Raw genomic sequence first — 27,448 nt, 5'->3', positions numbered from 1 at the left:
ACTCTGTGATAGGTAGCCCGAATGCCTGAATGGCCCCCCAAGGGAGAGTCATGCAGGGATTGTAGAATCCTCCTTCTGAGCCTGATCTTCCCCTACTACTATCCTACCACGGTATCGGATCAATCCTTATGCCATGGTATATCCCCTGCTTCCCCCAGGGTTTATTGCCAACTGTTCTTGTAGTTCATTCAGCTGTTTAGTATGCTCATAGCTCTCTGTGATCTCCTTTACCCAATCAGGAACGACGATTGTAATGGCACTGCAGTTGGCCTTTTCTTCCCCTCTAGATAGTGCATCAACCACTTTATTTTCCTTCCCTTGTCTATAATGGATTATATAATCTAAGCCCAACAATTTAGACACCCCTTTCCTTTGGAGTTGGGTGTGTAGCCTTTGCTGCATTAAGTGTCTCAAGCTGTCACAATCGGTCTTGATGATAAAAAGGGCTCCCTCCAAATAGTGTTTTCATTTGTCCACTACCACCAATACGACTATTAGCTCCTTATTGTATACACTCAACCCCAAATGTCTTGGGGCTAAAGCTTGACTAAGGTATGCTAACGGCCTGCCTTCCTGCATGAGCACTGGTCCCACCCCTATGTCACTGGCATCTGTCTCTGTCACAAATGGCTTTGAAAAATTAGAGAGAGCCAATACTGGGGCCTTTGTTATCGCCTCCTTGAGTGTTGTAAAAGCCATTTCCGCCTTAGGATTCCACTGGACCTTATCATTTTTTAATAATTTGGTCATGGGCTTACTAATTATCCCATAGTGTGGGACAAACCGCCGGTAGTAACCTGTGAGTTCCAGGAATCCTGTCAACTCTTTAACATTAGTAGGCTGTGGCCATTCTGTCATAGTAGTGATCTTCTTTGGATCAATACTTACTCCCCTCCCTGATATCACATGCCCTAGATATTTAACCTCCTTTTATGCAAACAGGCATTTTGATTTCTTGACATACAATTGATTGTGTCTAAGGATTCGAAATGTTGTCCTCAGCTAGGAAAGATGAAGTTCCAGGTTAGGGCTATATATTAGTATGCCATCAAAGAATACTAATATGAATTTTCTTAGGTAAGGGGCAAATAGTTGGTTCATCAAGGCTTGAAAGGTAGTCGGGGCATTAGTGAATCTAAAGGGCATAACAAGGAATTCATAAAGGCCTTAGTGAGTTCGAAAGGCGGTTTTTGGGATGTTTGAAGGGTTCATTTTGATTTGATGGTACCTATATCTCAAATCTAGCTTAGAAAAAATAGTTGCCCTATGTAATTCATCCATCAAATCTTCTATAATGGGGATAGGAAATTTGTTCTTAATGGTTAGGGAATTGAGTTGGCGATAGTCTACACAAAACTGCTAAGTGCCATCTTTTTTTTTTTACTAGTAGACCAAGTGATGCAAAAGGGCTCTGGTTGGGTTGTATAGTTGAGGAAGAAAGCATTTGTTTAACTTGTCTTTCTATTTTAGACTTTTGTAAGGGGGGGGGGGGGGGTATCGGTAGGGCCTGATTGTTAATAGGTTCTGAATTGGGCTTCAAAGGAATGACATGGTCCAAGGCTCGGGTAGGGGGAAGAGAAGTAGGTTCAACAAACAAATCCTTAAACTTGATCAAAAGTTCATTGAATATGCCTAAGGAGGTTATCTTTTCTTGAGATGACTTCGATTCCCCTTTTTGCTTCTCATTGCCCCTTACTTCCATGTAGCTTGTTTCCTCCATTTCCACAGCATGAATGGAGAATACTTGTGAAATGTGGTACTTTCCTTTTGCGAGCAATTTTTGTAACTTCTTTCCCGTGATTATTTTGCATTCCCCTGACTCTAGGCTTCCCACCAATGTCAGTTTCTTGCCCTCCGCATCCACTATCACTTCCAACTTATTGAAATCAAATGTAAGGGGATTGACGGTCCTCATCCAATCCACCCCCAAAATTATATCACAGCCTCCTAATTCCAACACCCTTAAGTCCATCAAGAACTCCTGCCCCTGTATGAACCACTGGAACCCTGCACATTTGTAGTGGCTAAACATCCGATTACCATTGGCCATGTGATGGACAATGGTGTGGTGGCCATAAACTCACACTAAAGATTAGTGGCAGTGGCTTCACTAAGGAAGCTATGTGTGCTGCCACTATCTATAAGGACCATCAACTTCCTCCTTCCGGCGTCTCCCTTGAGTTTTATTATCTTCCCTGTGGGTTCTTCTTTTAATGCATGGTAGGATATCTCCCCTCTTTCATCTTCTACCTTTGTTTCTTTTGCCAACTCCAGGTCTTCCTCCTTGATCTCCCCCTCTTCCTCTTCCTTGCCCTCTATGAAAATAGTTGCCGTTTGCACTGATGGCTTATTCCATACTTATCACCACATTTGTAATAGAGTCCGAGCTGCCTTCTCTGTTCAATTGTAGTACCCCTCGCACCATTGTAATTTGTCTTAGGGGGTCCTAATGCTACTCCCGCACTCATCCCCATTGTATTCATTCCCATCCCCATCGATGGGGGAGGATTCACATTACTTCTAAGCCATGGTTTACCCCTCCCAAAAATAGCCTCTAATGTTGATTCTTGGAGTTTGGCCTTCTCTGTGGCCTATCTCACAGTGGTAGGCTACATCATCTTAACCATAGATTGCAATTCTTCTTGGAGGCCACTATCAAAGTTGATATGAAATTTTGTTCCGTAAAGCACGGCTGTGCGTTCCACATGAGAGCTCTCAGTTCCTTGAACTTATCCAGGTAGTCAATCATTATGCCCGTTTGTTTCAACATCTTGAACTCCTCGATCACATTTGACATGTTCTTTTCTCCGAACCTTGCACACAGTTCTTCCGCGAACTTGTTCCATCTAACTTCCACCTCCCTTGCCTTAATCCACCCTTGATACCACGAGTCGGCAGTATCATTGAGATATGCCGCTGCCATGGTGATCCTCTGTCCTTCGGCCACATTATACAATTGAAAAAATCTCTCACATCGACGGATCCACCACCTCGGCTTGGATTCGTCAAACAAAGGAATCTCTAAACGAGGCATATGAGTGTGCATGCTAGTGTGAGAATTCAGACCTCTTACCGGTGCCTCGGTGTCTGCCTCTGATGGCTCACTCGACTCAATCAGTCCGTCAGGTCGTGGGAGTATCCCATGGTCGGAATGGCTGGGATCAGTTGTCGATCGTGGTGGAAATTTAGGTGGTATCCTGAATTGTGGAAGGGCAGAGAGCATATTGAATATGTTGTGAATCCTCTACCCATACTAATCGATGGTTTCCTGATGCTTCTCCAATTCCCTCTACATCGCTTCTGTAGCAGTGGCTTGATCTTCCCGGCCTTGAGCAATTGCCTCGTGAGTTTGGTCCATTCCAAACTCCAGCGTCTCCAAACGTGTCTCGATTTGCTTCATACGTGTGCCTTCTACCATTAATTTTGCTCGAGTACTATTTTCTTCAATTGCTGAGGATGTCCTGCTCTAGTACCAAATGATAAGTCTTGGATTTGAGACTTATGCAAATTGAGAAATCAGTAGTTGTAGAATTCAAATTGGAGGGAGAGAGAGAGCTTGAATTAGGAGGAGGGAGAATTTAGAAGAAAAGAGAGAGAGAGAGAGAGAATTTGGAGGGTAAGATTTATGTTTCTATTCAATTGCATAAATCCCATCCTCGGTGCCTTACTTCCTTTTTATAAGCAGCCTCATGGTTGTAACCGCCATGTAAAAGTGGTTATAGCTGTAACTAATTAGTATAGCTATGGGTTATTACAATACTAGGCTAATTATAGCCTTGCCATTTCTAGCTACTAATTACATTTAGGCCCTTGCCCTTGCCCTCCCTTTAGGGTCGTGATAGGCAATTGCCTCCCACTCTTCGTGTTTACCTTTAGGTGAATGTGGAGAGTAGATCCTCTCTGAAAGATTCGCCTCCACGAGCTACCCTATTTCGGCTTCTAGAGGGTCCTCTTATAAATATGCCATTGCCGCATGTTGGGTTTTTGCATAGAGATTTTTGTCTAGAAGATGAAGAATAGAACCTGTTAGAAGAATGAGTGTGATTGTATTTTTTCTAAGTTAGATTAGTTAACTTAGATGTTATATTATAAGGGTTATTTTAGTTTTTGTGTAGGCTAAATAATAGGCTTTGTAATTAACGCCCCTATGTTTTACGAATAGGAGGCGAGGGCTTGGCAGTCAATCATAACATCATTCACTCATTTTCTGTCTCTGAATACAAGTGAGGTTGCTGAGAGGGAGAAAAGGCTTAGAGAGAAAGTTTGTCTTTATATTCTCTTGTGTGAGGGCAGTGAACTTGTGTGATAGAGAATTGAGGGTTCTTGTAATCTTGTTCAACGGTTTCTAGTGGAATTTGCTCTCGGATTGAAGGCTGGATGTAAGATTGATCATTGATCAGTTCGAACCAGGATAAAGATTGCGCCTGTTGTTTGGTTTGATTGTTCCTTTCTTTAATTTCTTTGTTGTTCTTATATTTCCAGTTTATATCTTTTTGTTGTGGGTTGATTTCGGGTGAGGAGTGTTGAGAGATTGGCAAACTAAGAGTATTGAATTGAATTTCTAAGAGCTCATAATCCTAACACCACAGTAACTTTTCTACGCTTACTGCATTCTCAGCCAGACTTTTGCTCTCTCTGCAATTTTCTCTCTGCAAGAAAATCCACCGCGACTCTTTCTTCGAGAGATTTCTTCGTCTCTCCGAAAGAATTCAGGTTTCCATCCGAAAGGATTTGTTCTCTCTGAAAGATTTTTTCTTTTTTCCAAACCATCAATTTTATCCTCCGAAAGATTCTTCCTCCCTCTGAAAGGATTTTAGCTATTCCTCGAGGCACATTCGATTCTTTCCGAAGTAATCCCCTTCTCTCTGAGAGGAGGTCTTTCCTTTCTGAGAGCTAGCCTTCTCGATAGGATCATTTCTTCCCGAGAGAGTTCTTTCCGTGAGGATTCTTTCCGCGACAAGCCTCTCCAAGAGAAAATTTGCTTTCTCTCTCCGTTAGTCTTAGCTAATCTAGTTTGACTTATTTCCTCTTTTCTTTCTAAGGATCATGGCCAACGCCAAAATATATCATAGGGAGATCGACGAAAACGGGGTTATCTGGGCTTACCTTAAGGGCACACCTTCCTGGATGTCGGAGGATAATGTTGCTCTTCTCTGTAGCAACCATAGGGTACCGTTTGAGTATCGAACTAGGATTCCTCGACAGACCAAAAACTATGTGGCCAACGTGAAGGAGGGTTGGGTGAGCGTTTTTTAGGCCAACTTTAGCCATCCCCTTCACGACGACGACTTTCGTTTCCTTAGAGTTAGCGGCTTAGCTTCGGGCTAGCTGCACCCTAACGGCTGGGCCTAGCTAGTCGCCTTCTTTGTATGCTGTTGAGAGAAAGAGGCAGTCCCCTCTATCGAACTCTTATTTTGCTTGTTCTACCTCCGCTTAATGAGGAACTGATATCACCTATATACCCTACATTGCCCTCGCTCGGAGGATCGCATCTTCTATGACTCCCCTACCAAAACCAATTCTTTCGATACTCGGTGGTTTTTGTTCCAACCACCGAATGACATATGGAATGCTTCCCGTAAGTGGGTCATCGACCTTGAAAGGGTGGCGAAGCCACGATTAGACAGGGCCACCATTAACGATCTCCGGGAGCAATACCTTGAGGAGCGTCGTGCTCTTCTTCTCGGTGGCCCGCCACATCTCTATGAGTACCTAACGACTGACAGATTAATGAGAGTTGGATGGATCCCAAAGCCCACCGGGCCCCTAGAGTAGTATCACCTTGCCTACCTACTGCTCGCGTGATTGTAGAGGAAGGGGACATCCCTCTACAGGAGGAGCATTACTTTGATAGTGTGGATCCACTTGACTGCTTTCCTCATTTTTCTTCTTATTTTTCAATTAATCTTAGCTTCTTTATGTTTGCATGCACAATTCCTTGTCGCTTTCCTTAACTTCATTTTCTTTACTCAGACTCTCATTATTTCGCTTTTCTTTGTGCGCAGCAATGAGGCGGATAACATTATCCTCATAGAGGAGGGTAAGCCTCGCAATAGCTCAGGAGGGTCCATCCCATGAACCAACAACTCTAGGCACCTAGCCGGCGGAAGGGGTTGGAGAGATAGTGGCCGCACCGCGGCAGAAGAAGGAGAAGAGGAGCAAGTGGGAAGCAGAAAGGGACGCTGCCACATTCTGCCCGATCACCGATCTTACTATTCTAGAGGAGGGGGAACTTCCTACTGCTGATCTCGGGCCTGCGAACAAACCTCTTCTTAGACTGTCTCTGTCTCCTGCTTGGGCTTCATCAGGCGAGATGAGTGGAGTTGGGCACGAGGGACTTGCTCAGAGACGTAAAGGACCCGTGGTGACCAAAGTAGGAATGAGTCACAGCCCCATCGGTGCGGTAGATGTTGAGGTATCCTCAAGGCTGGATTAGATAGCCATTAACATCGCTCAGGGACGAGGTTGCGACATCTTCAGGTGGGCCGTGATCAATCCTCAACGTCTGGGCCGTTGAGTCCTAAACATTGAGGATCCCCAGCGAAGCCTCAATCCCATCCTGCCGGAGATGCCTCCTCCCATTGAGAAGGTATATGATTTAGGCTGAGGGCGCTGGGCACGAGGCAAGCCTTTCCAGATTCAATCGGGGGTCCTGGACACCGACACGATCGACACACCGGGTGTCGAGGCCCACTTGCTATATTCCACTATTCTCCCTCGTGACGAGGGGCGGTATTTTCGCAACTCCCTCGATGACATGGACGATTTCGAGTATCACCTGGCCATTGTAAGTCATTTCTTCTAGATTTTTAGTTTCCTATTCATTGCATTGTGGCTCTTTCTTACAATCTTTCTCTTGTTTCGTGCAGGGAGTCCAGGGAGTCGTGGCAATGAACGCTATGAATAGAGCTCGCTTGGCTGTTAAAGAGGCTGAGCTTAACGAATAGAGGAACAAGTCAGCCTCTTGGAATCAAGAACGACAGCTCTTGAACCGGTGCATTCAAGACTTAGACTTCGAGAAGCAGGGGCTGCGTTTGAAGAACAAGCGGCTTGCCTCGTCACACAAGTCCTTGGAAGCAAGCTACCAAGAGGCCAAGGCAGAGTTGGAGCATAGCAATGTGACTCACCAAGAGGAAACTTCCTGCCTGCAGACCGAGCTAGCCAGTGCCGAGCAGCGAGAGATCGAGGCGCTGCAGGAGGTGGGAAGGTTGAAAGTGGAGGCTGATCAAGCGGCGAGCGACAAGCAACGAGGCATAGAAGAGGCCGTAAAGAAGGCAGTTAGGGACTACCGGCTTTCTTCGGATTGCTTCCACCGGAAGGATGAATACGCCTCGTGCTATTCGAAGTTTGGCTTTTACCATGGCCGTACCTTCTTGGAGGCGAGGCGGCCGCACGAGTCGTTTGAAGATATGGTCTTTGTTAATGCCATCTCCTTCGTCCCTCCCCAGGATTGGCGCAAGTACGAGCCAAACAACCCGGGGCTCGACGAGTGCGTTCGACAAGCATTGGAGGATGACCTGTGCAACTTGCTGGGCCCCTGGAGTCCTTATGTACCATATCCTGAGGAGGACGAGCCCTCGGCGGGTACGACCAATGCCAAAGTCTCTACTGACATGGCCCACACCATTCACTTGATCGAGCAAGGCCTGGAAATGGATATCGCCAGCCAGGCCCCATAGTAAATGCCCCCGGGGGGCCCGGGACAAACTGACCGCACTTCCACTCAGAATTAGGGTAGATTGCATCATTATTTTTTGAACTTGTGGATGTAAGAAAACATTAATCCTTTTGTGGTGACGTATCTTAACTCGTTTTGAAGAACATCGATCTTTTGCTACAATGTACTTAGCCTTCACATCACAATGTATGTGCCTTTGAGTATCTTTGTGCTTTCGATATATATATATATTATGTCGTTGCTTTTAGCTTTTTCAATTACTCGCCAAGTGTGTAGGTTGCTTTAGCTTTCCTTATCTTGTGAATAAATCGTAGTGCGATGAGGGAGTGGTATGTTATTAGGCGTTCATATATTTATTTCTGGTATTTCGCATTAGTTGTTCTTAGTAAGGGCCTACTTACTTGATTCGTCGCATCCTTAGCCCCTATTGACGGACGGTCGTGGCACCTATCTAGTATGCCTCCACCATTTGGAGTCAACGCTGGGTACCGGCTTCAAGCTTAGGCTCTAGGCCTTGTAGGTCAGTGTAGGGTCTCTCGAGCCGAGCTTTTCCTGATTGTAGGCTCTTGCTGAATTTGCTTTGCCCCGGATGGTTGCCGGGTATCCAGGTTTACCGGGGTACTTGGCGTCGGATTCCAACCACGTGTTTGGGTTTGCTTAGAGACTTAGCATCGGATCCTCGCAAGGAGTCTATTCCATGCACAACAACTTAACTCTAGTCTGCACCAAGGGATCCAGGTTGGTTTCCCGTAATAACGTTGAACTTCACTGGTGAATCTAGGTTAGTCCAGGGGTATTGCGCTGGATCACCTTCGAGTATTCGAGGCGGCCATTCAGCCTTGTATGTGCTTCCCATATCTTCATGCCCTTTTTCAGACTTGTCTACCACAGAGGATCTAGGTTCGATCTAGGGTCAATAACTAGAATTCTACCGGTCGTTCTAGGTTTGCCGGGAGGCTTGACACTGGATCTACCAAGAGTCAAGGTTAGCCTGTAGGCTTAGCACCGGACTCACGCAAGGCCTCTAGGATACTAGAAAGCTCATCAACCCATGCACCTTTACCCTTCTCCAGACGAGTTTTCAACCCATGCAAAATGCTCTTGTTGCTTGCCTTTGCTTGCCCATTAGCATGTGTGTAGGCTACAGATGCCATTCTTAGATTGAACCCCCATCATTGGCAGAATGCTCTAAGGGCTCCCGAATTGAATTGGGTTCCATGATCGAGGTTAAGGATGCAGGGAATTCCAAAGCGGCAAATAATGTCCTTCCACACCATATTCTCCACCTTCTTCTTAGTTATGGTTGCTAGGGGCTCGGCTTCCACCCATTTTGTGAAATAGTCTGTGTCGACTAGGAAGAACTTTCTTTGCGCCGATGCCATCGGAAAAGGTTCCAATATGTCCAATAGCCATTGGGTGAATGGGAACGATTGGAATATGGGTTGAATTACTGCAGGGCGCTTCATCGTTAAAGGAACATGCCGTTGGCATTTGTCACATGATTGTACCTTCTTTGCAGCGTCATGGCGAAGAGTAGGCCGAAGCCTGCTTGTAAAACTTTTGCTGCCAGGGCTTTCCCTCCAAGGTGTTCTCCACAATCCCCTTCATGTACCTCATCAAGTGCCTGTTGAGCTTCAAGGGGTCCCAAGCATTTAAGCAAGGGCATAGAGTATCCTCTTTTATACAAGTTTTGTCCGATCACTGTAAAGCTTGCAACACTGGTTTTCAATCACTTTGCCTCAAAGGGAGAGTCTGGTAGTTATTGATTAAGCAAATATTTTAATAGGGGTGTCCACTAATCCTCTTGAGCTGCGATGCAATGAGTGGCAACTGCCTCATCTTTTTCCCTTCACACTTGGCCTTTGGAGGATCTCCATATGAATTAATTGTTCGAGGGTATCTTTTGTCGTGTTAGCGTGTTGATTATGGGACTTGTTTATCTGGACCATCTCAAAACGTTTGAAAGTATGCGCAAGCTCCCAGACCTTTTGTAGATAATGTGCTAGAACAGGTTCTCTTGCTTCATAAGACCTTTGGAACTGTTGGACGAACAACTGAGAGTCGTTGTGAACCACCAACCTCTTAACTTCCAATTTCTTTGCCAGTTTCATGCCGGCGAGAAGAGTCTCGTATTCGTATTCAGCTGTGTTGTTAGAACTGGGGAAGGTGAAGCGAAGGGAGTATTCCAAGACTTCCTCTGCGGGAGTGATTTGCTTGTCTTACATTCCCTTGAACTCGGAGTGATTCGCATCTTGCCCGGAGAGGATTTGTCGTCGGGGAAAATAGCTCACCCTGAGAGAAACCCTCTCCTAGCAAAATCAGAGTATCTAGAAAGAATCTCTTTCCGGAAAGCATTTTGATGCTCAGAGAGGATCACTCTTTGGAAAGCATTTCAATGTCTGAAGAGGATCTCTCTTCGGAAAGAACTGCGTTGTTTGGAGAGAAGATCTCTTCAGAAAGAATTTCGATGCCTGGAGAGGATCTCTCTCTATAAAGAATTTGCTCTGTTCGGAGAGAACCTCTCTCCGGAAAGAATAGTGCTTTGCTCGGGGTCCCGGAGAGAACCTCTCTTTGGGGAAGATTTTCTATTCTCCCTCAATTTCGAGTGGTACAACATGTCTAATTTCCAACTTATGAAATTTGAGCCTTAAGCCTCGGTACCATGTAAACCTTACATAATTATAACATGGTTAATCTCCCTTGAAGCTCATTGCCTTTGAGGTAGAGTGAAGTGAAATTTGGCCAAAAGTTTAATCATAATCAAGGAATGTGCTCCAAGAGTGGTTGAGATGCCACTCTTAGCAATCATATTACTGAGAAGTACTATTGGACTGAAAGGTAAACTGATCATTCCAATAGTACTCTAAGCTAGTGTTTTCAAAAGCGCTAAAGCACACTTAAGTGCAGAAGCCCTACGGAGCTTAAGCGCAAAGCACAAAGTGAAGCACACATAAATAAATAAAGAGTATACTTATATAAGCATAAAAACTATAAACTATCAAAAAAGCAATCATTAAAAAAAACTAAATAAGAATGAGGGCTGCAAAATTAACAAATGACGAAATACTATTTTCCATTTATATTTTATGCATGTTTATAAGTTTATACAATCATAAAAAAAGCATAAGGGAAAAAAAAGCATCCCTAATTTATGCCTATCCCCATCAACCCCTAATTTATAGCAATCCCCAAATAATCAATCTTTGATTTACATTCAATCAACAATCTGTAATTTGTAACAATCGGGAATCAATCATCATCTCTAATTTATAACAATTAAGAATATATTAGCAATCCCTAATTTACACCTAATTACATGTTTCCATTAACATTTTTTGCTCAGTAAATACAACTTAACTTTTTTTTTTTTAAATGTACGTATGATTTTATTGGATCTTAAACAGCTTTTTTGGGTAAGGTTTCCATCCAAGCTGTATTAAACAAATCCATTGTTGGATATACAAAAAAAAAAAAAAAAAAGCAAGTGTATTTTTGAAGTGCGCTTTTTTGCGCTTCAAAGCTCAGGTAAAAAGGCCACTTAAGCCCACTTTAATCACACTCAGCTAAAGTTGCTGAGCTTCACACACAAAAAGCCCTAAGCATGCTGCCGCTTTGCACTTGAAGTGCTCTTTTTTTTCAACACTGCTCTTAGCAGTTTGGGAACATTTTAACAAGTGTTTAATGCACACCATCATTTTCACAGTACTGTCTCACATTGACCAATTTTTTTTTTTTTTCTCTACATGCTACAAAAGTCATGGAAAAAATTTAACACCATCTTAGATTTTTGTAATGCAGAAGATATCTTTTTCGGCCCTGTATCAGCTAGTTTTATCAGAACTGGAAGGATGTCAGATTCTGTAGCTTCAGATGAAAACCATGATATTACAATGGATTCAACAGCTTTTTCAATGCATTTTCGTAGTCTAGCAAGGTCAGACTCGGAAGACCTGAAAACTCCAGCAGGTGTTCATCTTTCTTTTGATGAGAAAACACCAACCCAGAACACCATACCCACTAATCTTGGAAGCTCAATGGTATTGACTGTAGCTAAGAATCCAATATCCGCATCTTCTACGTCTGTTGAGAAGTTAAGCGGTTGCAGTGATTCTAATGATATGAGTCTTGTTGGAGAAAATCCAGATAGGTATGACTATGGAAGACTATCTTTTGGATTGGATGCACTCTTGGCTGAAGGAACTAAGGACTTGCATGCTGTTCCTATATCTGACAAAGGCATTGTTTCTAATTCACCAATAAACATGAAAAGTAGTTTTTTGCCAGAAAAGAAGCATAATGATCTCACGGAGCCTAACAACAGTAGAGATAGCAATATGAAACCCGTGGAAACTTGTGATATGCCTGGTGAAGCAGTTTCTTCTGTCCGTGAAAAGAAACAGAGTGACACAAATGCTAGATGCAGTGTCTTGGCTGACATGCACAATGCTTCACCTTGTGATGTCTATACTGATGGCAATGAACAAAGCCGGTCTCCTAATCAGTTAAACAAGGTAAGAGCTTTATTCCTTGGCATTTAAGATTCTTGTTTCCTGCATGATCTTACTTATGATCTCTTTTCCCGGTGAGTTTTCTCCAGTTTGTTCTGTTAATGGCTTGTAAGACAACTTAACTCAGATCTCTTTCTGCATTCAATTCCTGTCTTTTTGGCTTTTACAGCATTATTTTCTTTTTATTTATTTCTTTTCTTTCCCAAGCTTTCAATGCAGGGTTTTACTTTAGTATTTATCTCTTTGTTGAACTATGGGGTGTACTTTTGCAGTTTTATAAAAAGTGCTCCTACTGTCCAGTTTTTCATCATATACAAGAATAACGACAGTGAGCACTAATCCCACTAGGTTGCTTCAGGACATGGATTGTAGCTCGCCAGTCATCTCTATCTTGCTTGTGTTTATAATTCATGTTGAAAGATTTGATGGTTTTTTCACTGGCCATTAGTTATCTAGCACAACCCTCCTCTTTTATTCAAGCTTAGGATCAACTATGATAAGGAGTAATAGCTTTGATGCAGGAAGTGTTGAGGGAATTATTTAATCTGCAGATGGAGTTCAGTTTATATCATAGAATGCAGGAAATTAATTATGAAACCGTACTACATTTTGGGCATAGAGAATCACATAACGTCATTTGGATTTATGCCTCCTAGACTCATTAAGCTTGGCCATTATCTTGCTTGCATTCAATGCAACTCAAAATAACCTTCTCAGTTCTTCTTGGGTTTGGTTATTAGATTCTTGTCATTGATTGCAATTATATAACTGTTTTTTTTCTTTTGACAAGTAATAGTTGTCTGACTCTATTACTTGGTGGTGCATGCTTTTCGCATACATATATTTTTCTTCAATTGCTAGTTGGTTTGTCTGGTGCAATTATTTTGTCTACCACAAATAATAGTGCAAGGACTTTCTGAGTTGGAAGGGCAATAAACACCATTCCTATGGTTATTTCAGCTATTGAGCAGTTTATAGACACCCATTCTTGTTTCATTTGTAGAGAATGATGTCCAGTATGAGCAAGGAGTCAAACAATTTGGAAATGCGGCCTGCATCAGATTATGCTGTCAATTATGGTGCCTCATCAGAACTAGAAAACAATGTCTGTCGTCAGTTAGACGTGTTTGCCTCACAAGAATGTGAATCCCCATTGGAAGGGTCAATGTCCTCATCATTGTTGGCTATAGAAAGGCAAATAGTTCTTGATAGTGGTAGTTTGTTCAAAAACTTGCAGACTGCAACTCCCCAAAAGCACTCTGGTTCTTTTGTATGGGATGATATCAGAAAATATGGTAATGGCCTATCATCTATTCAGAGAAGCATTCCTCGACTGGAAATGCTCAAGACTTCTCCTTTTTCATCCACACTCAAAATGAATATAGATTCAACATTCTTATCGTCAGGGAACATTTCTAAGACTTCTCCATATGGATCTGTGCTGAAAAGAAAGAAAGAAGATGCTCAGATTAAACACATGGATACTTCAGCTGTTTGTTGTGAAGAAAAACTACATTCTGTTATCCAGGAAGATGGAGAAAGAAAGCATATGACCAACATGGACAATAATGATGTTGAAATTCTGGAGAGCATTGTAGATGCAAGCCATCCTGAAAGCTCTACAGGTGTTACAAGTGTTCAAATTTCTCCAATCCGGATGTCTACGGGCACCATTCTTGGGGAAGAACCTGTTAAACTTGCAGAAGAAGGGGCTTCACTCTCTCAGTTAACTTCGCTCGGAAAGATGAGACGGATGAATCTCTTGACATCAGCAGATCGGACAGGGGGAATGGCTGTTACTTCTGGAACAGATTCCTTGTTGTCAAGGAGTGCTTTTGATCATGTAAAGGATAAGAGAGCAACTGGCTCACCAACTAAATCTCTTCATTCTCTAGAGAAAACTATGCCAAAGAAGTTATTCGAGACAACAGGATATCGGGATAGTCACTCACAAGATTTTTGGCTGTATGACCAGGATAATAATACTAAAACTATAAATTTGGCACATGATGCAGATTCAAGGGAAGATTTTAGAAATTCCAGCCAGTTGGCTACAGTTGCCAATAAGTTGGACTCTCCTTTCATGGATGTAGTACCATCAAGCTCGCCCATCATTGACACGAACCATACTAAAGAATCCACTGAAACTGCTGATGGAAGAAATATTAATCTTCATTCCTTGCTAGATAAATCTGGAGCCACAGGGATTTTCTGGACCCCTCTGGCTGATAGGGACCTGAAACTTAAATCTATGGATGAGAATCTCCTGATTGGAACAGACCCAGTGAGATCTACAAAGAACCTTACAGAGGGATGGTTGAGAGCTTCTTCTTTTCATTCTGCTTCTCCAGTTGTTCATAGGGGTGATAGGGAGTCATCACACCAAAAGGTCATTGCTTGTTCTCTTTCTCTTTTTAACTTCATCTTGTCAAAGATATGCATTATTATCGTACAATTTGTATTAAAGTGTAGCTTAGCTAGGGTTGTGCATGACTGGCCATAGAAGGTTTTGTTACACAGGCAGAAATGCATGATACAACTTTGTATTTTTTCATGCACAAAGATGCTAATTATGGGTTGGCTCTTCTTCTTTTTTCCTTAAAAATTTGATATGTAGAAGCTGGTGGAGATGCATACTCAAAGTCCATCAAGGAAAGGGCTGTATGATGTGAGGCCCAAAGATATACTCAATTCAGTTTCAATGCAAGATGTACAAGTTGCCAACACCAGCCAATTGAGAAGTGAATTTGAGAATCTTTCTTCACGGAAAAGAGGAAGGAAAGATGTGGTACCTGGGAACAGTAATCTTTTAGATGAAATTGAGAGGACCGATAGGAGTCCTAAACTTCATAAAAGTGAGGGCCGTGATTCAGAGTTCTTGTCAGTTTGTCCGGATAAAAGTAATGATGGAATATCTAGAATGGGACCTGAGGCAAGTTTGGAGCACTGGGCTGATGTATGTTCCTTCTACTGTTGATCTTGGCCATCTGGTTTTTTAATCAGTGAGGCATTAATGATTGACGAGCATAACTTTTGTTGTACCTTGCAGATCTTATCAAAACTTCTGGAAGATTCAAAACAGTTGATTTTGCCATCAATTGAGAAGCTAAATTTGCAAGCAGTATGGTCCTTTCTTTTTTATTTTATTTATCTGCAGACCTTGTACAATACATGATTAGCCATGTCTTAGTGGTCTAAATTTGTTTATTTTTCAACATAGAGTCTTCAAAATCACTATTTCTTCTTTTTTGGAAAGAGGAAAATTATTTCTCATATGTTCTTGAAGCATGCCCGTTATTTCTTCATTCTTCCTTGATTCTTGTTATTGTAGATTCAGGTGCTGGAAGATGTTTTGGTTAACTTGAGGGGACAGCAAATTTATCAATTCCTTTCCAATGAAGTTCGGTCTCAGGTCTGGAAGTTCACTGGTGTATTTGTGTCACTTGGAGCTAAAAAACATTAATCAGATTATTGAGTTACTTGGAGCTAAAAGCATTAATCAGTTAATTGGGAGCCAATACTAGTTTTACTACTAAGACTAACTTCTTCTACTGTCTTCCACAGAAATCAGTTGTCAATCTCGCTAATCTGCAGCATAAAAGGTAGTTTCTGATCTCAATTTATGTTATAGATGGAAAAAGTTTTGGTTTGGGTAAATGCATGGTCACATCTCTTATATTTGTATTTTCTATCTTTCCACTTGTCAATTTGTTATGTCTATGTTTGTGCAGAATAGTGGAAATGAAACTCTTGTTGCATAGATTATTGCATGAACAGGTCAAAGGGCAGTTAATGCGCGTGAAACAAGAGAGGCTACTGGTATTAGTCATCCTTGTGGACTTAAGTTACAATACTTGCCGATTGTTTTTGAGAAGCTAATTGTTTGGCATGCAGGAAAAAGTACATAGATTGAACCTTGGAATTCAGGAGATTCAAATGTTAAAGTTGAATTCTTTGTCAAGCATATCTGTAGCATCTGCAACTGATGCTCAGGTCGATTATAATCATTCTTGTATGGCTGGTTTGGAGGGTGTAAAAGAGGAAGAGGTATAAATATCAGAATTAGTCTATGGATCTTGTCTATGCCATTAGTTAATTGAAATTGTCATTCCAAGTGTAGAATTGTTTCTCTTTTTGATCTTTGGCATCAACACTTACATTTCTTAGAGTCATGACTTGTGGCTTTTCCTAGTCTGATCTTTTTGCCTGAACTGTTTTTATGTAAAGTATTGAGGTGTTCCATTTGAGACAACATGGAAGGTCATGGGTTGGAGTTGTTGGAACTGCCTCTTTGCAAAGTAAGGGTAAGGCTGCATATCGAAACATTCCTCACAAAGCAGGAGCCTTGTGAATGCACTAGGGATGCCCTTTTGAGACAACATGTGCAAGAAATCCTCTTCTTGTATGGTTTTGGTTTCTTAACTTTGGATTGTACATCTTGATAAAGTTTACTAGTAAATGCTAATTGTATTTTGATCACTTGTGTAGTCAGCCCACACTGGCAAGCATATATCTTATAGGGGAAGAAAGGAAAACTATAAGTTCCACCTCTTCTTTTCTTTATGTAATGGAGTGCTTTTAGCTGAACAAATTTTGTAACATTCAGCTCTCTTTTTCATTTTCTTACAATTTTTTTCTCCTTTCTCTTCCCCTTCTTTCCAGTTTTGGGCTTCTTCCTTCTTTTTTTCTCTCTCTTTCTAATGAGGTGGGGAGGGGGGTGAGGGCGTCTTATTACTGTTGCTTAAACCACTACTTTGCTTTCACAATTAGCATGCTGCATCATTTACTAGCCAAGAAGGCTTGACTATCTGCCCTTCAGCTAATTAATGCCAAAAATGCATTATCCATGAGAGCTTGCTGAAGTATGAACCGTCTTTCTTTTATGCACCCAGTTGAGCCTTAAAAATTGGGAAAATTCTATTAATGTTTTATTCAGTTTTTCTTATTCAAAATTTTGAAGGAATTGTGCTGGCATGGCACTGTAGGTTTCAAGATGTTTGTCTAGTTGATCTAACATGGCACAGTAGGTTTGAAGAATTTTCTTTTTAGCCTGAAAAAGAGGGCTCATTAGAAATTTTCTGAACCTTCACTTTATAATCTGTGGTAGTTTACTTGTGCATTTTTTTTGGAACAAACTCAGATGAACTCTGTTTTAAGATATTTATGAGTCTACAATATCAGGTTGCTGGTGACAAACTAACTGCATTGAGGAAGGTGTTGGATGCATCAGAAAGAAAAATTATAAGCTTGACTAAATCTCTTCAGACCTCTTGTAAGATGAAAGGAGAACCAAGCTGTGGTGAAGCTATATTTTTAGTTACCAATCACTTGAAGAAGAAAGCTTGTTGCAGGTTTACACGCCTGGGCTTGCAGGTTCCTATTTTTGTTTGTTTACTGTTACAATATACAATAAGACTGCTGTATGGTGCTGAGACTTGTCTTATATCTCACATGGTCAGTTGTGGGAAGTTGATAATCTGAAGAATATGAACGGTCAGCGCAATATGGTTCTCAACTATTTGGGCTTCATCATCCAAAGGTCATTTTTTAAAGCTCAAAATTGGTCCATTTCCCCCCCCCCCCCCCCCTTTTTGCATCTGACTTAGAATGCTTATGGTACTTGACTTTATTCTTATTAGATGGTGTCGATGTTTGAGAATTACAGGTTGACAGTAAATGTAGGTCCAGTTTCACATATGGTAGTTTCAAATGAGTTGAATGATGTGAACATCTTGAAGGTAATAAATTCATTTATCCAGAAGTACAACTTCTTGTTTGTGCTCTGTGCATGTGTGTTTAATTTGTCATTCTTTTCTCTGTAGAATCTCCCAAATATGGATGCTTACACTGCTTTTGAGTTTGTGATTAGTGCAAACACCACTTGGAAGTATGTTGGTTCTAGGAGTTTGACTCAAGAAACACAAGTGAGTTTCTGAACCTCTTCCTTGTATTTAGTCTTTGATATTCATTAGTGTGCAACTGAAACATCAGTCCCAACCATGGGGATCACAACCTGAGAAGCACTGACTCTGACATGCAACAAGAAGACAACATAATATCTATACCTAACCTGGCTATTTACAGGTGCCACATGTGTTCACCATATCCCAAACAAGGGCCCATATCCTAGTTTACTTCTGGTGTATGTTCAGGGAACAATGGTAAGATTGGGATATGTTACCTGAACAAAAGCCTGACATGTCTCCACTCATTAGATGTGTCCATATTCAGCACATGCTGGCTTTGCATATGCTTACATGGAGTGCTGGTATTCTAGTATCATGCCTGTCTGTGACACTTATAATTCCTACTCAATACCTCTAGTGATTTGCTTGATTTCACACCTTTTTAATGGCTTATTTTGGTCGCTGTCAACTTTTATTTTTTACTTGAGCAATGTATTCTGAGTTTGTATATTATTGGAAATCATGTCAAGGTGGTAGGTTGCTGGGTATTTTGAACAATGTAGATTTCTCTATATCCATTTCTTATCTTGGTTCTGTGTTTGCAGATAACCAGTTCAGTTTTAGGTAATTTGCTAGATGTTGTTGAGGAGATACAAGTAGCACGGGTTGAACTTCAAAATCTTATCAAAGCATGTTTTCATTGTCCATATGGTAAAATATATCCTCTTTATATTGCTCCCATTTGTTATATTGATTTTATTGTGGCCTCATGTTTGACCAATAGGTGGTATTAGGTCCAATGTAGTTTCATGCTATTCACATAGGAGTTCTTTCTAACTGTGACAGGCATTTTTTTTTTTTGCTAAATGAAAGACATTTCATATGCTTATATATCTGAATACTTCTATTTGAGCTTTTGACCTGGATTGGTCTTAAGTTGACAGTGATTTAATAAATGTATTGCTTCTGTAGCTTCCAATTTGTCTGAAGAGAAGATTTATCCAGTCCCTAGATAAGGAATAATTAACTGTCCTTTTATTTTCGGAACTTAAAAGCAATGCTTTTAGAGATTTCCGTTTATTTTTTGGACCGTCCGTGTACACACACACAGAGATGTAAGTATGCGTGCAATTACCTTTTATGGGAAAGTAAATACATTTCCAATTAGTGTGTCAAGTTTTCCAATGCAAACCAATGTTCTTTTAGAAATGATTCGATCAAGCATTTTATCTTTCTTCTCTCTATGCTATGATATTTGATAGTGGTGTTGTCTGACCTAGTTATGGAGTTCTTAGTTGCTCTATTCTCATCAAAGCAGAGCACCCTTCTCTTATGACTAAGGTGAAAGCCTGCTTTACTAGGCACAGTGCCTTGTCAGTCAGTGGGAAGCCTATTTCATGATTCATCCTTTTCTGTCAGCCTGCAGTTTATTGCTCATTACAACAGCATACCAAGCATTTATCCCCATTACGTGGGGTTGGCAAATTCCTTTTTGCTCTCTAATCTCTTCTCCCTTCTATTTTTATCTCCCATTCTCTGGTTTTCTATTTCTCTGCCTGTTCTTGGTTCTCAGTTTCTTCAGTTATCCCTTGCTGCTTCCCTATTGTTTGTTTTTGTGCTACTGTTGCATTATTTTTCTTTATCTATCTTGTTTTTTTATTATAATACTTCGCTGCTTTTACTTGGAAAAAATTATGAATTATTTTATTTCACACATATATATGTGTATATTTAATTCTTGTCTTATTGTTTCTTGCAGTTGGAAAGCTTGAACTTCATCTACATTTTGTCAACCTTAGAAGTGGTACAAAGGTGGCATTGACTCTTGATGTGTCGTGTTTACAATGGTATGGTTCCATTGAGTGCAAGTTTTTGTAGTTTCTTTGTGTTTTAAGATTTGATATTTATACACATCCTAGTGGTAGAAAATTATGGCAAGAAGAAAAAAGTAATTCTGAACTAACAAATTTGTTTTTCATCCAAGGCAGGTGGTAGGAAAATAGTAGGTATTGTTAGTGTTTCTATTAAGTATGAATATATATGGATATGATAGTGGTATAGATATATAATATATATTATATTTTTTTTATTATATAAACTTAAGTCCTGACCCACAGAAATCTTGTCCAAGTATATGCTATAAGATGTGAGAACCACATTTTCTAGATTATAATTCATGGGCCACTTAACATGTTAAAATAGTGTTATTTGCGAGACACTTATTCACCATTTTGTTGTTGTTTTCTTCGCCTTTTCTTGTTTCACTTTTGAAATTTTGAAAATTGAAATGAAGTGTTATTTGCAAGACAATTATTCACCATTTTGTTGCTGTTTTCTTTGCTTTTTCTTGTTTCATTTTTGAAATTTTGAAAATTGAAATGAAGTTTATGACCGCTCTGTTGCCATTTCGTGGCTGCTGTTTTCAAAATTTTTGAAGATAATAAAAACAGAGAAAGTGACTTCTACTGAAACACGTTTCCACTTTTTTGGCACACCACATTCACCATCACCAATATGACTGCATTGTGATGGGCAGCCCATAACATTAAGGGCAGAATAGGGATATTGAAATGGGAGAAGGCCAATTGGTGCATATGCAGATAACAAATTCAGTTATGGGGTAGAATGAGAAGAACAAAGAGGGGGGAGGGGCATGTGAGCAATAGATTCCTATAAATAGAGTAGAAGGGGAGGAATTTTCTGGTTAATATAGAGGGAGAGCGTGGACCTCTCCAATGTCCACTTTCTTTTCATTTTGTTAATTTTCCAGCCTTGTAGTTCCTTTCGATTATCAGTGTCCTATCATTTGGTATCAGAGCGTGATCCATGGGGGTGTCTGTATCAGAGAGGGTGGGCAAGCTAGAGCGGAGGTTGGAGACTTACCAGCAACAAATAGAAGGTAGGATGGATGGTCTGTAAGCGGGAATGGACTCGCTAAAGAACGAGTTCCAGAGGATGCAAGGAATAGAGAAGAGTTTAGCAATGGTGCTAGAGCAATTTAACCTGTTGGCGGAGAAGTGGGGAGAGCAGGAAAGGGGACGAAAAGGGAAACAGGGCGAGGAGGACGTACTTGCAGACTCATCCCTTGCTTTGGGAGGATCGCCAGCACAGGGCGATTATAGCCGTGAGGTCAAAACAGAGCACGAAGCATTTGGGAAACAAGATGGTAGAAGTCAGTGACTAGAGATGCCGATCTTCGAAGGGGGTGACCTTGATGGGTGGGTTTTCAGGGCCGAGAGATACTTCTCGATGAATGGGTTAACGGAGGCTGAGAAGATGGATACAACAGCTCTTTGTTTCGATGGGCCTGCACTCGCCTAGTTTCAATGGGAACAAGGGCGGCGTAGAGTCAGGGACTGGGAGGAGTTGAAGATCCATCTACGTAAACGGTCCTGGTTTTCGCAGGAGGGATCAATGGTGGAGAGGCTCTTAGCCCTCAGGCAGGATGACTTCGTGCGGGAATATTGGCTTCTCTTTGAGACTTTGGTGGCCCTAGTGGGCGAAGTTTCAGAGGCCATACTGGGGGGCCTCTTTGTTAGTGGGTTGAAGCCAGAAATCAAGGCAGAAGTTAGGGTGTTACAACCATCGAGTCTAATGCAAATCATGGAGACAGCCCAGCGAATTGAAGACAAGATTCACATACTCCAAGCCCAAGTTGGTCCTGGACCACCTAGGAACCCTACAATAGTTCCCTGTTTTTCACCTTGAGGACAAGGTGAGTTTCGTGGGGGGAGTATTGATAGGCAACCCATAACATTAAGGGTAGAATAGGGATATTGAAATGGGAGAAGGCCAATTGGTGAACGTGTAGATAACAAATTCAGTTAAGGGGTAGAATGGGAAGAGCAAAGAGGGGGAGGGGGGGCATGTGAGCAACAGATTCCTATAATAGAGAAGCAAATAGAGTAGAAGGGGAGGAATTTTCTGGTGAATATAGAGGGAGAGCGTGGACCTCTCGAATGTCCACTTTCTTTTCATTTTGTTAATTTTCTAGCCTTATAGTTCCTTTCAATTATCAGTATCCTATCACATTGCTGGTACGCCTCACTACAATGTGCAATCAACGCAATAACTTTGCCACCTATACCCACTTCCGCTTTGGTCATTGCTCATTAGCACCAATTATTGCAATTTTTGCACCATCTTCCCATCATTGTCATCACCCATTTGTTGACTAGCACCGCCACCTTTACTGTTGCCGTTTGGTTTACTTTTTTTCATCTTGTCACCATTGTCGAACATTTTCCTTTCACAAAATGTGCCATGCATGTGAGGGTGAGGCCATCATATGTGGGACTCTGGCCTATGAGGTGGAGGTGGAGGTGGTGTTGGAGTGCTATTGGCTGCAATAAGCAGTGGATTCGATGATAAAAAGAAGAGGCTTGACGAATGCAAGGCTGGCCTTGTGGCTGTGTTCAAGAATGGAAAGGTGGTTCACTTTTGTGTTGGAATATTCAAGTTTTGTGCCATTCAATATGTCTTCATGGAAGTTTCCATTTGCTATTGTGGCAGCAGCCATCAACCCTCTACTGGAAGAATTTTTTTACGGAGTTTCTCACCAAAACACATGGCTAGTTAGTAGTTATATAATAAGAACAAAAATTCTCTATCAAAGTAACATATAGTTAGGCACTGCATATCATGCTGTATGGGTTTATGTATAAAATTCTATGTGAATGTCATTTCCCTCTCCACCTTTTTAAACCTACCCTTTTGGTGGTTCTGATTCTTTCAGTTATAGTGGTGATCCTGAGCAAGCTTTTACTTTGGGGCAATACTGTATTTTGAATTGCTAATCATAAATGGTTGGTTAATGTTTCTCGCAAAGGAAATAATACATGGATGCTATCAATCTAAGGATCTCAAACTTAGGTGAGAATAAGGGAGTTGAGAAAGCAATAATTGCAAATTCCATTGAAGGGCCTTGGAGATGTGCACTCAGGCCAACTGGCCAAAAAATACCCAGGCATAACTTCTGATACAATCTAAGTGTTGCTTGCTATGCCCTAATGTTTACTATTAGTTGTGCATGACCTTTACATTTTTTAGATTCAAATGATTTAAATAAAGTGGTTATGAAATTTAATGATGATGCTTAGATGGAAGGAGCCTAGTTGCAAGAAAGAGGGGGCATGGAGCTGAGGGAGGCAGTGATAAGGTTTAAAAAACTTTTACAAATATTGGTGATTGGTGCCTGGGTTATCAATGTGTGGATCGCATTTGACGTGAAAATGGTTGCAATTGAATGGAAGGGAGGAGTTGCTTTGGTTGCTTCTCTTCAGTTGGGGTTGTATCTTGAATCTAGGTTACCAATCATCTTTATCTGTGGTCATATTTCTTTTGAGACTATTATATCCCATATCATGCCTAGGAGTTGCTTGCGGAATTTTCTTTAGTCTTTTTTTTTTTTTTGTCACATTTTTTACAAACTTGATCCATTCCATCCATTCTTCTCAGAAGTACATCTATTGGTTTTCTTTTTATATGTGCAAATCATCATAGACGCAACTTGCACATTTTAGTTTAAATAGGCACCATTCCAATTTTATTATAAATTTTAATTCTATATTCTTCTTTTTGTATGATTGTTCATCCACTATAACATTTTTAACCCATTTACACATATTTTACACATCTTAGGTATTTAATTGCCTACTATTCCGTGCCATAATAGAACTAATTTTATAGTCACTCGATAAAACTTTCTTTCTGCTTTAAAAGGATTTCAAAATGAATAACATGCTAGAAGTATTTCTGCATTTTAACTATCTTGTCTTGATTGTGGGTAGTATTCTCAATAATTCCATGTCTTTTTGAATGATTGGTCCAAGTTATCTAAATTGATCTTTTTTGTGGAATAACTTGATCTTTAACTCTCATCATAATATCATTTACATTTTTATGTTTACTAAATTTACATTCAATATGTTTGGTTTTTGACTTCCTCAACTTACTTGAAAATTTTGAATTCTAAGGTTTCTATGACTCAAATGTAGTACTTACACAATCTCTTGTCCCAATATTATATGCTTCTCTGAATGCATTTTTATATTGTGAAATTGATATTATGCATAATTCATCAAAAACCATCAGTTAACTAATAGTTCTTTTAGTGGGAAATTTCCAATTTTAAGTAATGTGTATAATGTCAATATATTTTTAGCTTGGTCTTGTAGTTTTCCCAATTTGTTTTCATAGACTCATTGGTGGTGGCTGATCTACCCTTGTTTAGTGGTTTTTTCTTTTTTCCTGGAATAAATTTGTAGTAATTAATAGTTTATTTGAATTATATTCTCCTCCCACCCCTCTCTCTGGGTCTAAGACAACTTTAGGCTATATTTTGATGTTGGATACATTGAAGGAAAGACAATGAAAGAAAAATGATAAGGAAAAATAAATTTAAGTTATAATATGGGAAAAAAACTAATTGATGTTTGACAAAAATATTGTTTTTTAGTTTTCATTGTCAATCAAAAAGTATTGTTCTTCCTTAGTCATACTCGGGATAGCGACAGTTAATTAATTTCTTAGCTCATATGGGCCATAGAATTAACTTTTGGTAGGGAAGTTTACTTGTGCAGGCATGTTATATGGACTCTCCTTATTGTGTGTTTGTACTCCCTCATACACGTGTACTTGGTGTGAATGTGAGGAAATGTGTTCAAGCCTGCCTAGAAATTTAAGTGTACTGTATAAATATGATTTATGAATACAACTTCTCTTATCATTTTACAAAAGCACTTCTCCCGGATACTACAGCATGTCAAAGATCACAACTATTTTGTAGTATATCCATGTTCTTGGACACAGAATTAGATAATTCTGAATCTTAGACATTTACCAGCTCCCAACATATTTCTCTAGTCCATATAACATAATTTATATTCTGTAGGTCAAGATGGTTGTGCATATTGTATGAAGTAGAATTTGATAATTCTGAACCTAGATGGGATGTTTAATCACCCAATGCACGGAACACTCGCTATTATTTTTTTTTGTTCCAAAACTGGCTTCTTTTGCAGTTAATCCTGACTTCTTGTTTTTCTCTTGTTTTCTTTCTTTCCCTCCCCCTGTTCCCTACAAAAAGAGGGGCAGCCTCATAAAATCTGTTTCGTTCTTGATTCTTTTAGTTTTTTGTTTTTGTAGCAGTTGAGTTTTCTGCTTGTATAAAAGGTGAATCATATTGACTGTTGATGCATGTGAAAACGCAAGTAGTCAAGTTGGTCCCGCTTGTTTTATTCTCACCCTGAAGTTGTTCTATGTTACATCTTATTATTATCTCTATTCTAGATTGTCTTGGTCGTATTTAGATGAAAGACATGGTTGTGCAATTGATTGCATCTGATCTCCAAATTTTTTTGGGTTGTGATAGTCTTGCCAGCAAAGAATGTGCATTAGCCATACACGATCACTATACATTAATTAGTGCTACTGGGTCATCCTCGTCTAGTTATATGTCCTTGTTGTGTTTAATTGTCAATATTTTCATGCTCTTGCCTGGTTTTTTGAACAGGGGCACATATCCTACGGAGATTATTCCGTCTTTATCGGGGGGACCAGCTGCCATGTCGCAAAAATCACTGCCTGAAACACTCTCAGCTGAAATTACAGCTGCAATTCATGATCTGAGACCTGGATATTTAAGGCTTTTGCGTCTTTGTCGGAGCGTATCCCATGCGGTTCACGCTTGGAGTGGGTAAATGGTAGTTAGAGAATCTGAAAAGAAGAAACCACCAACAATTCGTTGGTTTGACTGGATTCAATCTAATTCGAGGTTAGTGGGACAAGTTTCAATTAATTTTCTTCTCCTAATTTATTATTTCACTGGTTTGCTCACTGCTTGAATGTTGGTTGATTCAGTTAACCGAGGCCCTGCCGACACTGGACTGGACTGGACCGTACAAATATAACCCCTCTTTTTCCCTTTTCCAAAATTAGACCAAGTAGATCTAAACTGTTTGCTGCTGCTGGCTGCTTGGATTGCGAATTTGTACCGTGAGATGATACTTCCATCTTTTGCACTCAACCTGAATACATAGCCTTTTAGTTCGAAGTGTTGCGCTTTCCCGAAAGTGAGAAAAAGATCACAAGGATCCATTGTGTTTAACTTTGAGGCATTTTTGGAAAAGCCCGAGGACAACTTTCCGCCTTTTGACCATAATTGGTTGCTGCAACAAAAAGGTCAAGCAGCCTAGGTTGTCCCTTTTTTAAACAAAAAGGGTAAGTTTGAATTTCAAGATATACTCTTGCCCTTTACTTTCACCGAGGGTTAATGGGGATATAGTTTTATGACCACCTGTCTTGATACAATCTAAATATCATCTAAATAAATAGCCAGCCGATAATATTTTTAAGATTTCAATCTCAGTACCATAGTTTCTTTGCCTATAATAAACTTAAATTAATTCCATGCCGGGGGACACTGAAAAGTCTTTTAACACTAAATTTATTGACCACTTAGCCCATACTGGGGGCGCAGACATTTCAACCGCCTGGTGGAGAGGGTACGTGTGCTACGATATGTGCTTTTTAACCCATTTCAATTTATTGCTGCCGTGATTGCGTAGAGAGAGAAGGTGTGGGGGGGGGGAGGGCAGTGAGGTAAATTGGAGGGAGGGATAGAGAAAGTGGAGCTTTTTTTCTATCGTGGGTTGAATCTCACATGTCTTACAATTGTCGCTCAAGTGGCTGGGCGTTCCCAAGTGCCTTATCCGAAATGCGCCCATATATATGAGGTTATATGCTGCCCTCTTTGTTCTTCGTGTTCCAATTCTACTTGCACTGCTTTGATTCTTCTCTTATAATATATATATTATATATATACACCCCCCAATGCCAAAGTAATAATTTCTTATTTGCTTTATTAGTGGATCCATCCATATGGGTATTAAAGCAGTTTGGATTGATATTCTGGAAATTATAATTGATGTATCATTTTTATTTGGGCTGAAGAGAAAAATGGAATTAATTTAAAAGGAAGATTAGGGTTTTGATGAATGGCGACGATACGTACTAAAACAGGCACGCATCAGAAAAAACAAACACAAAGAAAGCGTATGGACAAAGGGGAAGGCAGATTTGATCACGCCTCGTTTTCCTAATGGTATCAAATTAGCCATTACATCCCGTACCCCCTCCGGGTGCCTAGTAGTATATTTGCCCGTCTCACGCTTCCTCAAATATGGCCATAATTTCAATTTCCCTACTGTGTGTGAGTTCACATTATCCCACATTTTGTCCTTTCAAGGCCAACTAATTTCCTCCATTTGGCGTCCTGACTACTTCTTTTTTTTTTTTTTCTCAAAATTAATTTTGAAACCCATCAATCAAGCCTTAGGAATTAAATATTCACTTTG

At 40.4% G+C, this 27,448-nt stretch overlaps 1 protein-coding gene across 2 annotated transcripts in view; it reads left to right on the top strand.

Moving 5' to 3' along the window:
• LOC127792022 (uncharacterized) overlaps nucleotides 1-26,589 on the top strand; it is a 35,963-nt gene extending 9,374 nt beyond the window's left edge. Inside the window, exons 2-17 of one of the 2 annotated variants that reach the window (XM_052322303.1) lie at nucleotides 11,477-12,189; nucleotides 13,190-14,575; nucleotides 14,807-15,142; nucleotides 15,236-15,307; nucleotides 15,518-15,598; nucleotides 15,751-15,788; nucleotides 15,918-16,005; nucleotides 16,081-16,233; nucleotides 17,368-17,559; nucleotides 17,646-17,725; nucleotides 17,852-17,924; nucleotides 18,009-18,110; nucleotides 18,698-18,803; nucleotides 19,852-19,939; nucleotides 25,606-25,866; nucleotides 25,953-26,589. In XM_052322303.1, the coding sequence (XP_052178263.1) occupies nucleotides 11,477-12,189; nucleotides 13,190-14,575; nucleotides 14,807-15,142; nucleotides 15,236-15,307; nucleotides 15,518-15,598; nucleotides 15,751-15,788; nucleotides 15,918-16,005; nucleotides 16,081-16,233; nucleotides 17,368-17,559; nucleotides 17,646-17,725; nucleotides 17,852-17,924; nucleotides 18,009-18,110; nucleotides 18,698-18,803; nucleotides 19,852-19,939; nucleotides 25,606-25,792 (3,695 nt within the window). In that variant the 3' untranslated portion in view covers nucleotides 25,793-25,866; nucleotides 25,953-26,589. Of the gene's footprint in view, nucleotides 1-11,476; nucleotides 12,190-13,189; nucleotides 14,576-14,803; nucleotides 15,143-15,235; nucleotides 15,308-15,517; nucleotides 15,599-15,750; nucleotides 15,789-15,917; nucleotides 16,006-16,080; nucleotides 16,234-17,367; nucleotides 17,560-17,645; nucleotides 17,726-17,851; nucleotides 17,925-18,008; nucleotides 18,111-18,697; nucleotides 18,804-19,851; nucleotides 19,940-25,605; nucleotides 25,867-25,952 lie in introns of both variants that reach the window. The other variant, XM_052322302.1, reaches the window with a different exon arrangement.
• The last annotated feature ends 859 nt before the right edge of the window (nucleotides 26,590-27,448 follow it).

The sequence above is a fragment of the Diospyros lotus genome, chromosome 15, assembly GCF_014633365.1.
Source record: "Diospyros lotus cultivar Yz01 chromosome 15, ASM1463336v1, whole genome shotgun sequence".
Taxonomy (NCBI): domain Eukaryota; kingdom Viridiplantae; phylum Streptophyta; class Magnoliopsida; order Ericales; family Ebenaceae; genus Diospyros; species Diospyros lotus.
The sequence above is the reverse complement of the archived record's forward strand: the minus strand, read 5'-3'. Positions and strand labels throughout refer to the sequence as shown.